The sequence below is a fragment of the Diplotaxodon limnothrissa genome, linkage group LG3 (assembly GCF_057381915.1).
Source record: "Diplotaxodon limnothrissa isolate DT_005_m linkage group LG3, D_limnothrissa_male_GT1.1, whole genome shotgun sequence".
NCBI classification, from domain to species: Eukaryota; Metazoa; Chordata; class Actinopteri; order Cichliformes; family Cichlidae; genus Diplotaxodon; species Diplotaxodon limnothrissa.
Window position 1 is genome coordinate 49,104,739 of NC_140598.1, and position 14,464 is coordinate 49,119,202.

Consider the following 14,464-nt stretch of genomic DNA (forward strand, 5'->3'; position numbering starts at 1 on the left):
AAGAAGAAAAACTAATGACATGGCCACCTTGTTCACCTGATCTGAACCCCATTGAGAACCTGTGGTCCATCATCAAATGTGAAATTTACAAGGAGGGAAAACAGTACACCTCTCTGAACAGTGTCTGGGAGGCTGTGGTTGCTGCTGCACGCAATGTTGATGGTGAGCAGATCAAAACACTGACAGAATCCATGGATGGCAGGCTTTTGAGTGTCCTTGCAAAGAAAGGTGGCTATATTGGTCGCTGATTTGTTTTTGTTTTGTTTTTGAATGTCAGAAATGTATATTTGTGAATGTGGAGATGTTATATTGGTGTCACTGGTAAAAATAAATAATTGAAATGGGTATATATTTGTTTTTTGTTAAGTTGCCTAATAATTATGCACAGTAATAGTCACCTGCACACACAGATATCCCCCTAAAATAGCTAAAACTAAAAACAAACTAAAAACTACTTCCAAAACCATTCAGCTTTGATATTAATGAGTTTTTTGGGTTCATTGAGAACATGGTTGTTGTTCAATAATAAAATTATTCCTCAAAAATACAACTTGCCTAATAATTCTGCACTCCCTGTATAGAGCTTAATATAACTAGAAGTAAAAGTGTTATATACACAAATCTCCTACGTTTCTGTGGATTTGTTTGCACTTGGATGCACAGGGGTTCTGGTTGTAAGCAAGAATTGCTCATTTACATGTCCAAAACTACTAGAGCAACCTTTGCAATCACTTCAGTTGTATCTTGGTTCAGAAAAGGCCTTTTAAAGAGTAAAATGGGTGAGTATGATCAGCCCATGCAGTAAAGTTAAATAGGTTCCTTTAAGCTATGAAAACAGCTGGCAAAAAGTTGAAAATACATTAATGTAACTTACTGTAGGAAAGGGGTATTTTTTAGCTCCCGTTTTAAACCACCTCTTGTGATTTAGTCCAATATCAAAGATCAGCTCATTTTATGTTGCAGAAAAATGCTGTTAGGTACTATAATCGTTTTGAACCTTTGCAATCTACATTACAAACGTTGTCGCTTAGAAGTTGAGGGTGTAGCACACTTCTGATTACAAGGTGTTTGCACAGGTCGCCTAGTGCAACTCAGATTGGTGCAATCATTCAGTTTGGCAAAGGGCTGCAATCAATCTGAATCAGTCTGCGCCAATGAGCCAATCTCCTTTGTGACACTTATTTACATTAGGAAACTCGAGTTGGTTGTTGAGCACCGATTTCAATTTGCAGTTAAATCACCATCCTGCAGCAACTACGTCATGCTTGGTTGATTCTGGTTGGACTGTAAATGTAGTTAATGTAAATTTCTCTTTATGTAGTTGAAAAGGGATTTGTAATTCACCCGATTATCACAAACGGATTGCACATATATGCCAACTTGACTCCATTCAATCTCAAAGTGATAGCGGACTGACCATTAACTCACCAAAGTCAATGTGAAGCTGGCAACTTTTTGCGTGTGGTCACAAACCAGATCCCTGGCTTCAAAGCAAAGATTTAAAAGACAAGGAGACTGCAATTTGCACAAAGTCATGAAAATCAAAATACTATTTTCCATGCTGGGAATGTACCATTACAGTGTACAAAGAATAAATATGTCAACTGCACCAAAACTGGTTAAAAAATGTCCATTTACATTCCAGTACTACACGTCATTAACTTTTTTCTTGTCTCTCCCATATTTTGTGTTCTGCCCTCTTTATTCCCTACCTCATCCTCTTCTTTTCATCCTCCAACACATCAGAGTCAATGGTGTTCCCTCTCTAATGGTTAAAAAGTTGAAAAGGAGTTTGTCCTTCCCATCTTGTTCATGCTCATCTTGTCCTAATATTGTAGGGCCTTTATGTGGTCAGCAGTGTGGTTTGGTGGTGGTGATTAAAACTGTGCAAAAGATCCCAGATGGAGACAAGGAGAGACAAACTCAAGGGTCGCAAGTTAGTCTAAATAAATGGGAGGAAGGTCATCCGGTGCAGAAAGGGCAGATAAAGCTGCTGTGGAAAATGAAGCCTTCATTATACTTTGCTGTGGACACAGACAACTGCAGACCCAACCGCTGAGTAGTCTTTCCTGTTAGATTTCTTTGAAGTTTGCCACCTGGGGCGCTTGCACAGTTGGTGCATTGTAATGTAAATTCTAACGAGTCCGTGCGGTCACACAAAACAGGAAGGCGCACGTTCTCTCCCACTCACCGTCTGATGGGGAAAATGACGTTTCGTTAAAGCTGAAAGTATAAACAAGGCTTAAGAGAGGAGCCAACACTACCGCTTTCATTGTTCCTTCATTGTTCAATTCATTGTTTCATTTTCCTTACACAAAAAGTCTGTATGTAGGCAAAATCCTTGTGTTCACCGAATTACTGGAAGGCCCATCTCTTTTAACTCTATTTTGGTCTCCATCAGCTCCTGAGTGGAATAAATGGCTCTTTTGTAGGTAAATTCCCCCTGTGTACTAAACAACTACCACTTCTGCAGTGTTTATCTTGAAGAAGAAATCTTTAAGCGTCAAGAATCAGCTTTTGTTTGCAGATGTGTTACTACAAGAACAACCTCTAACAACAAATCACTTTTTAATATACTAGATGTATTAGTTCCACTTGAAGCTAAAAGCAGCTTTTCCTATTTTCATCTTCTTATTTTGTGTTAATCTTTCCAGCAGACAACCACACACTCTTCACTAATTAGCCTTTAATCTGGTTACTTAGTAATGAGATTACTGGTAATCTGCATGTAGAACCACTAATGTTATGCAGAGCAACACCTCACCTTATGCACTACAGAAACTAAACTTCATAAACACTTTAAATTTAAAAACGTGTGGCTTCTTCAGCCGGTCTTTGCAGCACTGACAGCTGCTCATTTGCATCACCGCGACTGAAATTTCTGTGCAGAAACACTGAATAGAAAATCTGCCCGACCCGCACCTGACACATGGACATACACAATTTGTGAAATGTAAATTACCTTCATCAGGGCTGCATTCATACAGCTGTTGGATGCATAGCGCTTCCATCCCACGCACACCCACTTCCTTAGTGGTATGTCTGCAGGGATTGGCACCTTCCTTCTCACCCCCTAACCAGTTCATTAGCGATGCCCCCTCCACAAAACCGAGCTCACAATATTCTGGGCCTGCACTTACAGAGCTTTTAGAAACACGAGTGCACAAACGGGCCGATCTGTGACTGAGAACTAAGTGTCTGCAGTCCATCCACGCGCTCACACACAACTTTTAATCACAATGATCTGGCTGTGAGTGAGAGTTAACACTTCAAGAGGCTTAGTAACATGAACTGAACTTTAAGACATTTCAACTTGGTTTCTGGTAGGGCAGTTATCATCTGAGGAAAGCTTAGAATAGTCACACGCACATTAACAAACACACTTTTGTTACTGCAAAATTAAACGTATGCGCAAGTTAAAAAAAGAGATCTGTAATCACTCATCTGCCTGCTTTCCTGGGTGTTCGGCTGTTAGTCTGTTCTTTACATTGCTTCCTCTTTCCCACGTTGTCAAACTCAATGCTGACATCATTACCCTAGTCCAATCATCTTCTTACCAGCCTTCTTTTAGCCAATCAGCCTCCACTCTCTGCTCTGTCATTCTCCCCTTCAGACTTCAGACAACCCAAGCCTCCATCCTTACCACAATCAGTGTCTAGACTACGGGGGTCCTGACTAATAGCCAAATACATAAATTTTTCCATCTCAATAAATCAATAACTTTTTTTCTTTTTTTTTAAAAACACACCTAGAGTGTTTTAAAAAAAGCAAACCCATGCCATAAAACTCCCATCACACAGTTTTTGTGCTGATGTTAATACAAGAGGAGAGTTGGAGTCCTGCAGGTACCGACTCATCAAAGCGTCAGTGACTTTTACACACCAGGAATCAGCAACCTCGCTCTGTAAATGGTCTTCCACTTTGTGCCCCAGTTGTTGTGGTTTTTAAACACTTCAACTTTGCAATAATACCAGGAAGGAAATCTCATAAACTGACTTGTTGCAACGGTCACATCCTATTACAGTACCATGGGCTTTAGAATGGCCCCTTCTTTCACAAATGTTTGTAAAGGCAGACTCCATAGCTAGCTGATAGGTTTTATACACCAGTTACACTTGTACGGTGGCCCTGAGAGGTCAAATGCACTGCAGCTAAAGTAAACAACAGTCAAAAGAAGAACACTGAATAAGGCAGACAAAACAGTCCTACTCGCAGCCTACCAACAGCTGCATCTATGAGGTGGCTGTACCTCAGGTGGTAGAGGTCACCTATTAATCGGAACGTTGGTGCTTTGATTCCCATCTACTCCAGTCTGCACACTACTTCAAGATACTAACCCCAAGTTGCTTGCTGATACATCAGAGCAAGAATGCATGTGAATGTTAGATAGAAAGCACATACAGAGAAGCTTTGAGTGCTAAGATGGAGTAGAAAAGAGCTACATAAGAACCATTCCATTTACCATCTATGGTATCAATTCAGAAATCCTAGGTGACTTTGCTTTCTTAAAGTCACAAGTTTTTCAGAAAACTTGACCTCTGGCCCCTGAGGTCAGATTCTCGTAGATGCACATGTGGTATCAATTGAAATTCCTACGTTGCTTTGATCTCGAGTTACCGATTTCACAACTTGGTTGTTGGTGTTGCCCACCTGCTCGCCCATCCATCAGGGTTACAACCCCATCTGACTTTTACGGCTGAGGGGTAACATGTAAAACCACAAAAAGTGCAAAGTTCCAGATAGTAATTAAGAGAATTACCAAAATTATTACAATTCATCTGTAAGGGAGACACAATGGCTTTAAATTTCATCTACATGAGCTGCTCATGGTTAACTAGTGAAGGCTGAAACCTGAGATGCAGGCTCTTTTTCCCAGAAAAGTTTTTCCCTTTAATAAACCTTGTTGGTAACCTCTGTGTTTTATAGCTCTAATGTTGTGGGAAGTAAGTAATTATTTCTCTGTTGTCACCATCATGTTGCTGCAGCCGCTGTATGTTGACAGGGGTGGTTAGGTTGCTATAAGAAGCCAGAAAGTGTCTAAATAAGCCCAAGTTTAAGTGTAAAAGGCAAGAACAAACTTGCCTATTCAATATAACCCAATGTACTCCTTACTACATATTCAATATTTTATATATACATTAAGATAATAGCTGCTGGCTAGCTGGCTAGTAAGTTGTTACCCAGGTGGCTTACAGTTAAGCTAACACAACGAGAGCAGGAAATAAGACTTTAATTATTTGAGTCATGAGTGGTAGGCACACAACAGTAGCATACATGCTGTTTTTACTCCTCCCGTTTTCATCCTGTATGTGCTTGCTGTTGGTTGAGCTTGAAGTTCCTGCTGTGCCTTTGAGAAGATACAGCGGACGGTCAGCTTCACACATGGATAAGGGTGTGGGGGAAAAAAAGTCCATCTTTGCTTGCCAATTACACTGAATTGAGAAAGTCGACCACTTTATCGTGTTTTATAACACACAACAGTTTTCATTCAACATTATAATATGACTTTGTGACTTTGGGGTTTGATTATTTTGGGACACATGTCTGGTATGCAAATTTTATGAACCTGCCCTAACACCAAGAAAATAAGAATCAAATTTATGCAGCGCTTTCTCACTGCATCCACCTCTTTGTTTCAGAGTTGACCACAGACACTTAGCCCGAAACAAGAATCTTCATACTGAAGTTTGCAGTTATGAATCTGGAAAGTTACACTCGGAAGACTTTAAAGGCACCGTTAAAAAAAACACCAACAACATGAGAAAAAGAGATAAACAACAACAAATCTGTGACACTACTTCAAAGTGAGATGTTATTTCAAGTTGCTGTTTATGTTATTTTAAACTTATTTACCAAAGAAAAAAGAATGTTGTAATAACAAAGATACATTGATTAGTGAACAAACATTCTCATAGACTTAAAAATTAATCCATTAAAATGACATTGGGGAGGGCACTTGTTTGTGGAAGCCGCCAAATTGCCCTACAATCTTGATTACAGTGTCCCAGATGGACATCACTCTTCTGCCTAATCGCGTTTCATTTATGTGACTAAAGACCAACTACATACATAGTACGCCTTATAAGTCACTTTGAATTTAAAGATCACCCCTGACCTTAGGTCAAAGGTGATCTTTAAATACTCGTCCACAAGTTTGAGGTGCTTGTTACACTGAAACTTGGGCTTTCTGGCTTATTATAGTAACTTAACCCCACACTCCCCCATCAACAGAGTGACTGCAGCAACATGCTGGTGACAACAGAGAATGAATTACTCACTTTCCACCATAATAGAACTACAACACACAGAGGTTACCAGCAAGGTTTATTGAAGAGAAAATCTTTTCTAGTAAAAAGAGTATCACTGCAACTCATATTTCAGCCTTCACCAGTTAACCATGAGCACATTTATGTAAATGAAACAACGCTTGACTCAAACACGAGTTTCTGGAGCCAACTTCAGTGATCAATTTTGCTTTAGTGGCATGATGAACCTGATGTTTACGATGAATGAACATCGGATGGATTGCCATTGAAAGCTCTCCAATATTTTTAGTAGATCAATTTGAATATCCTATCTCCCATCGTTCTCAAGTTATACTGTTCACGACGATAACACCCCACTCGACTTTTTACAGCTGAGCAGTAAAAAGCTGTGGGATTTGTAATCTTCAAAGATTCATGGCAATCCATCAGACAGTTATAAACACATTCCTCAAATTCATGACGTTGGCAGAGGAAAAGCAAAAAAATTTCTGGGAAGTATTTTTAAAAGATGTTACTGCTATTCAAAAATAAGTTGTTGAGACACTTCAGTTTGGGTCTAAAACGGTGCAATATGTCAAAACAACTGAACATAGTAACAACATTATGAATTCGAATCTAGCAATGCATCTCTACTGACAGATATCCCACACGTTACATTCACAGATAATAATGTTGAAAAGAAAAATAAAGAAAAAAAACAATGAAATGAATAAAAGTTGATGAACAACCACCTCTATAACAAAGCAGCTGTAAAGAACTGTAAAAAGAAAGTAAAAAATAAATAAATTGTGCAGTTAGCAACATGGTTCATTATCATTACTATCATCTAAAGATCAAGCCTGTATGATAAATCACCCTGTGACAAGTGTCACAGGGTGATTTATCATTAATATTACAACAATGTTGGGCCTTAGGCACCTTCCTTTGTTGTTGGTTCCTCCAGGGTTTAAGAGCCGAGAGCAGAAAGATGCGCTGTCCGATATCATTGTTCTCTAAACTTTAAAGCTGACAGAGAAGATTAGCAGGAATGAAAAGACTTTAATCTTGGACTCGATGTTTCACAGATACAACCTATCAATTCTGACAGAAAGCGAGGGGACGGGTACACCAGATCAAAGACCTACCTCTCTCTGTTATATCTGCCACTTGAAAACATGCCATCCAAAGAAATTAAGCCCTTATGTACTATTTCTGAATTTTTAAGCTAATACGCCACAAGAGATATAATCTGTGAAAAGTAGATTTGTTTTTTGAAAAAGAAAACAAAACTTAAAAATATTTTTAATCACTCCTTTTATAAATGTAGCCGGTTGGAGGCTTCTTGTTAGAAAGACATGTGCCAGAGAAGTAAGATCTTGTATTGGCAAACCTTTAATCAACCTTTTTACAGCCTTTGTTGACATCCACTCTGAAACTACACCTGCACCCCATGACAATAAAAGTGGAATTGAATTTGGTTCTCTGGTGTACGTGACACGCATGACGCAAACTGAATAACAGGCTGGAAGCAAACTGGTGCAGAGTGTTTCTTATCCAGAGCGTGTGATGCTGCCAGACAGCTGAGCTTAGGGTGATCATTTTAAGTAAGTGCCTCCGAACATTTCCAACGCGTCATCAGCGAAGCACCTCATGATTACATTAATTCATAACAGACAGACATATAAACAAAACACACATAATCACCAGACTAAAAATAGTCTTCAGTCTTCCTATCCTTCACAGACGGAGGTTTAACATCTTTATTGCTCTTGATAATTTCCCCTTGTCAAATAATTGCACAGCATAAAAGAAAGAAGTAACACGTGTGCTTTTAGTGTCCCTCAAACCACCAGTACTCTTAAAAGGGAAAATGAAAACCTAGGAGCAAAATGGAAAAATATGATCAAAAAGAAACTGCCTGTGAGCTGCAATCGCTGATGAAACTTGGTTCAGTATTTTGTTTGTATATCATCAAATTATCACGATCACAAATTTCTGTTGAAATATGGCGATATCTTTTTGAGACTCTTGCCTACCCCTATTACTTAAACATTTACAAATACTAAAATTTGAGAATTACATCAGGAAAAAAACTACAAAATAAAATAAGTACTGACTTTTCATAGCATGTTGATGTAATTTTTGACTCTACTTGTTACAAAAGCTTTATTTTATTTATTTTTTAATGCCACCTAATCTAACACGTCCTCTTATTAGCTCTCCATATCCACTTCTAGTAACATCCTCTAACTAAAATATTCACACAACTTAGACATTGTTTTGTGTCTACACTAATCACACTGCTTTTTATTTTGTAGACTGATAAGATAGATTGATCGATCTAATGTGTCATGTGAAAACTGAAAACAGTCTCAATCATCCCGAAGACTGAAGAAGTCACTTAGATGAGAGATGAAATGTTTCTCCCTCTCGACGTCCAGATGAACAGAAGGGGTTTTATTCATTATTTTAGCGCTCAGTACTGTCATCTATAGCACCAAAGAACAACAGCATGGCACTTACATTGAAGGTGAGACAACGTAAGACATTTTTTCTTCCATTTATATAATACATGTAGCAGCCAGAGGTCAGTCAATAATTGTCCTGCATGAAGATTTTGATAATTACTGACTTTTATTATGAATCCCTAGAGAATTTTATTCATATTAATCCTCCTTCAACACTAACAACAATCTGAAGCAATTAAGTGGAAGTGGTGGTCAACCACAGATATGGAAGAGCCATACAGAGGCGGTATGCAGTAAAGGACAAAGGTGACTTTATTTTCTACAGAGGCTAAGGTCACTGAACATCTGCCATCCCTTGGTGTGCAGTGTGTCTACCATATGGTGGTGGCCAGTGCTTTTTGTTGGGGCCTGCTGAGGAGAAGCTGTCCGCACAGCAGAGAGGAACAGTAGACAAACCTATAGAGGAACGGCCCAGCAGTCGGGTCTGAACTTGAAAAAGCTCAGCAGGCAGTAGAGAGAAGAATGCACTTGAAGCTGAAATCAGCTATGATCAACCCTGCACACCCACTCTGTGGCCTGAAGGTTATCAACAGCAGCACCTTCAGTCAAAGACTGACTGCACCAAAGTGCACATCTGATCACCTCAGGAGGTCCTTTATATCAGCTGCCATAAGACTGTTCAGTGCACAGTGATAATAATATGATTTTATCCACATGTTTGCACATTTGCATGTTAATCACCTACTGTTTTATATATACTGAAGTACTATTAACTTTTTTGAAAGCATTATTATAAATGAGTAAAGGCTATCTTTCTTACTACCATTCGTGGGTTCAATGATATAGAACTGATGAGAAACAGAGTAAAGTGAATTACCTCAACTGCCGTCTGACAGTCAGAAATAGCATCTTATATTAGACTTCCTGTAAGGCGAGACTGTGGTCTGACTGCAACTAATACAGACAATACATAAGAGGAGAGTGGTCTTCAGACTCTTTAGCAGGACACAGGAAGTGAGATAAAACTGTTCTACAACCGCACCGATAAAAACGCTAAAGAAAAACTTTACTTGATTTAAATTCAGCCGTCATTGCCTTCAAAGCTCCTTGTGCAACTCTGACCTTCTTATCTACATCTGGATATACTCTAAAGTCCATTCCCATGTTCACGTATCTTCTCCTCTGTGTCTAATCAGCAACTTGAAATTCATCTTAGGAAAAAGAAGGTTGCAGAGAGCCAAATTTGGCAATAGGGCACAGTGATGAGCTAAAATCATGGCCATATTTCAAGTCATTTGGATCAAATGTGACATGTCAGGATGTTAGAGCAGAAACCTCAACTTCTGCAGGAAGAAATTTCAGGGCACAACCCAGGAATGTTTAAAAATAAACAACAATCATACTTCTCTGACTCCTGACCTGATGTAGGCTCTTCCACTAAAACCTGCACCACGGTCGGACAGAGACTCGGCTCTCATCATTAGCGATCGTCCTTAGTATAAAAGTCAAATTGGTTTGAAGAATGAGTTCACGTTTGTGCTCAGCTGGTGGTCTGAACAAGATGTCAAGGAAACAATCTGTCAAGTCCTTAAAGCCTCACAGTGCTTCACAAGCAGAAGACAGGAATTTAGCTGTGGTGGGTTTCGTTTGGGGTTTTTTTGGTTTTCAAGGAACAAGTTGTGAAACTTTTTGACTGCACTTGTTATAAAAACAGTTAAGGTAAAAAAAAATTAAAATCAAACTGAGCTACATTAAAAGACATCTCTTTAATCTTCAGTAACTATTAAGTGTCAAACTATTACAAGGTTAAACTAACCTTGACCAAAAAGTTGCCATCATCTTCTGGAGTCACCATGACAACGGAGTCATGTAGCTTTTCATCGAAATGAACGTGTGAAGATGCAGCGTGGGGTTCCTCTGAGAAGCGCACGCCTCCTGCCTTAGCACAACCTGAGGAAGAGGAAAGACGGAAGAGCAGCTGAAGGTCTGCTATGTACAAATATTCACACTGCATCCCTTTAAAGGGAGAAAACACACATTAAGCAGCCGGTTGTTTCCTTTAAGTGATGTAATGGAGAGTTGCTGGAGAGCACTTCACAATCACTCATGCGCATGCTTTGCTAGTATGCACCCTCTGGGTGCTTTAAAGCCTTGAAAATGCACACACAAACACACATCAGGCACAAAGATTTTATCCCCTTCAGATATTTACTTTTTTTTTCTATTTTTTTTTTTTTTTTTAAGTGACCATCTGACTGGGCCAACGCTCATTTCGCAGCATGAGACAAAGACACCAAACACATACCCAGAGTCTTAAAGCTATCTTTACCCACAGGATAAACAGGGTGATATCACATTACAGACACCTATATGTGAATCTCACTGTTACCTCAGTGTCAAAATAAAAGAGTTAAAGGTTTGCAATCTAAACTTCTGATTTGGCCTTAGATTTTCGTGTTATCATAGGACACACTGACACATTTTTATTTATTTTTCCTCTGCCCAGGCATTCATCCCCAGTGTGAGAGAATGGAAAATCCTTCTCCAAATAAACAGCCCTCCACAAAAAATAATAATTCCCTGAAAAAAACAAACAATTTGTTCAAAGGTCTCCTCCATAAATTTGAGCCCCTTTCAAAGCATCTCCTTCCCAGAGCCTTTCAACACCAGCTAAACAGCAAGACAGGGAGAAATAGTACAAAGAATATACCTAAGCAACTTTTTAAATATTTATGAAATACTCTATTAATAGGACGATATCCTTTAAGCCACCGTGAATGCTACTGCCCATAAAAACACTTTAAGTGAGTGATGCTGCAGTGTGTGAGTGCACGTCTGAACCCTCAGTTGTTATCACACATGAGCTACCAGAGAGTGAGTCACAATATCAGAGATATCAAGTCAAGAAATTGTCCTAAGATGCCCTATTTTAACATGTAGACAAAAATCAGGAGATAGTCCCCTCAAGAAGCTGGAAATACTCAGTTTGGTTTCGGGTGCTGCCTTAATAGAGTATAAGGGAGTCAGCATACATCACGCCCACTCCATCAATTCACTAGATAATCACCAGTATTTATCTCACGTGGGCACAGTTCAGCATCACTGGGGAGCTTGCAGGTTAAAGACTGTTAACTGTTGTGTGTCCTTGTAGCTATGTTGTGATCCTCTAACACTGTGCAAGGCCATGCGAGTTTGGTTAATAGAGAACTCTGAGGTGGTCATAAACAGACGAAACAATGCAGCAAAGAAAGAGGGTGGAGTTTGCTTTTTTTGTTTCTTTTCAATATAGTACGATTATAAGAATGTCTGTATGTTTTGTAACGTTCACACGAGGTCTGCAGCATTAAGACGAATCATAGCGGTGGAGCAGCAGTGCTATGATTGGTGCTAGCAGACTGGAGGCGCCCTCTGACATCTCCTGTGGAGTTAAACGATAGTTAATTACGGTTTACATATTTAAATATTCCTAATGTATGTTGGGCTCTAATGAGCGTAAGATCCCCAGCTCGGTCCCAGGAGGAGACACAATTCCCTTCAAGGTCGAATCAGGAAGGAGACCTGGCATGAAAAAATAAAAATCTGCAACTCAAACATGTGGAGCTACCTGCTGTGAATAAGGAAGCAGCCCAAACTAGCTTTATATACAGTGAAAACTATCTGCTGCTTCCTGTCAGTGCTTTGCAAGGATAACGGTCCTTTGTGTTAATATTCAAGATGTTAGTTTCTAAAGATAACAAGGAGGCGCACTCACAGCCGGTCACTTATAGCCACTAAATCTGAAGAGTTTGAGGAGTTGAACTTGAACTACTTGATCGATAGCTTTTCTCCAAAGAATCCCAGAAGGAGGTCAGTGCTTTAGCTGAAGTAGGACATTTTTTAACCACTTCTATTTCGATTAAACAGTTTCTGACACCTTAAGATGGATATACTGTGCTTCAGATGGCATGTAAGGAGCTTTACTTTCTCTATTTATCATTTAACATGTCATAATATTAAATACAACTTCAAACTAATACAATCTGCAATAATGTCATTGTTTAACCAACCTCTGTCTGCACAGTTGTATGGTAATGGTAAATGAACTGGTTCTTGTTAAGCACTTTTTTAGCTGTACTTGAGCACTCAAAGCCCTCTATACAATCTCACTCACAAATTCATACAAGCTCTTCTACTTCTGCTGTAGCATTCACACATATTCTCAAGGAAGTTGTTGTTGTTGTTGTTTTTAAAACTGTGTTTTATCTCTGTTTAATCTCTAAAAAAGACTGTTTGACAACAAGGCCCACATGTCTAACTTGGATTTCATAAAGCATTACTTCACCATGGAACAAACTTTGCTGGGTTACTTCTTTGGCTTAGGTGTGTTTATGTTCGGAGTCACAGTGTAACAGGCCCATGCACCACCACACTGAAAAGCTATCTGGGATCAGCATTATTAATTCAGTGAGCTAAATGTCACCAAAGTCACACTCACTCCAATCAAGGCTCATTTACAGCAGTCAGAATATTAATGTCTTTTTTAATACATTTTCTCATTCGTGGTGTGCAAGAGAGTAATTTAAACCACATTTTGTTTCTTGCCAAACTGACAGTTGGGGAGATTTATTTCTTTTTCTGAAGTCAAGTCTGAAGTTAAACTATCCTCACATTTACTGGCAGAGGGTTTCCCTGCCCTTCAGATCTGGACCAGAAATGTTACTTTAATTTAAGCACAGGGTTTTTGTCAAACATCCTCTGCCAAATTATAATAAGCCAACAGTTGGTGAAGCTGATACCATCTGAATTAATTACCAATCTAAGACAGTGAAGCTAGGCAATATCCTAGCATTTGTCTTGAAGAGCAGATTAAATCAAAAATAATGAATTTCTTATCTCACAGAAACAGGAAACCAATAGTAATCTGAAAATAAAGACATATCAGATTAATATAAGCTAAATTTATATAAAAGGCCAGTTTCCTGACAAGTGAGCATATTAATATGCACAGGTTCAATTTGTGTAAGGTATAACTGATCCAGCTCATTTAATTATGTAGCACAACCTAAACCTACTTTTTTTTTTTGTTAAAGTAATCAAATAGAATTTTTGTTTAAGGCTAGCTCCTGTAAAAATAAACAAAGCCCAGCATGTGCAGCAGAGCTAGTAAAAAGAAATGAAATAAAGTAAAAACTTGGATATTCTACATTCATTAGGTAATATCAAAGAAAACATCACGTGCAATGAACTTGCAATTGTGTTGCCTTTGAAAGGTACAGGAACTAGAACTGCAACAATTTGGATGGTTGGATGGCACAATGAAATGGCAATAACAAGGAGACAGTCTACAGTTTGTGACTGTATGGGGTCAAATTGGTAATTTCATGTTTGCAATAATCTGTCAATTAACTCTAACAACAGGGCGAAAATATCAAATTTGTTGCTGTGTACAATGAAATCATTCATATTCAACTCATATTAAATCCTTTAGATATATTCAGATACTCGGTAAAACCTGGATCTGAAACTAAAATTCCTCTATAAATAGTGATGTAGTCACTGCAGGATGGCAAATTAACTACAGGAGTTTAAGCACTTAAAGAAACACAAAGAAATATAACCATAATACAACCACTCAAGAACCAATTTAGTCAAGTGCCCTATTGTAAGACATCGCAGACCAGTCGCACTCATCAGCACAGACTCACTCCAGTTAATCGCACTGTGTTGTGATCTGTTTGTGAGTGACTGCACTAAGTCAGGTCTCCATTGTTT

The 14,464-nt window shown here is 38.8% G+C and overlaps 1 protein-coding gene across 2 annotated transcripts in view; it reads right to left on the reverse strand.

The window, feature by feature from the left end:
• The window catches only part of adisspb (adipose secreted signaling protein b), a 49,790-nt gene that overhangs the window by 15,222 nt on the left and 20,104 nt on the right, over window positions 1-14,464 (reverse strand). For both annotated transcript variants that reach the window (XM_085349511.1, XM_085349510.1), the window contains exon 3: window positions 10,530-10,663. In XM_085349511.1, the coding sequence (XP_085205637.1) occupies window positions 10,530-10,663 (134 nt within the window). The remainder of the gene's footprint in view (window positions 1-10,529; window positions 10,664-14,464) is intronic.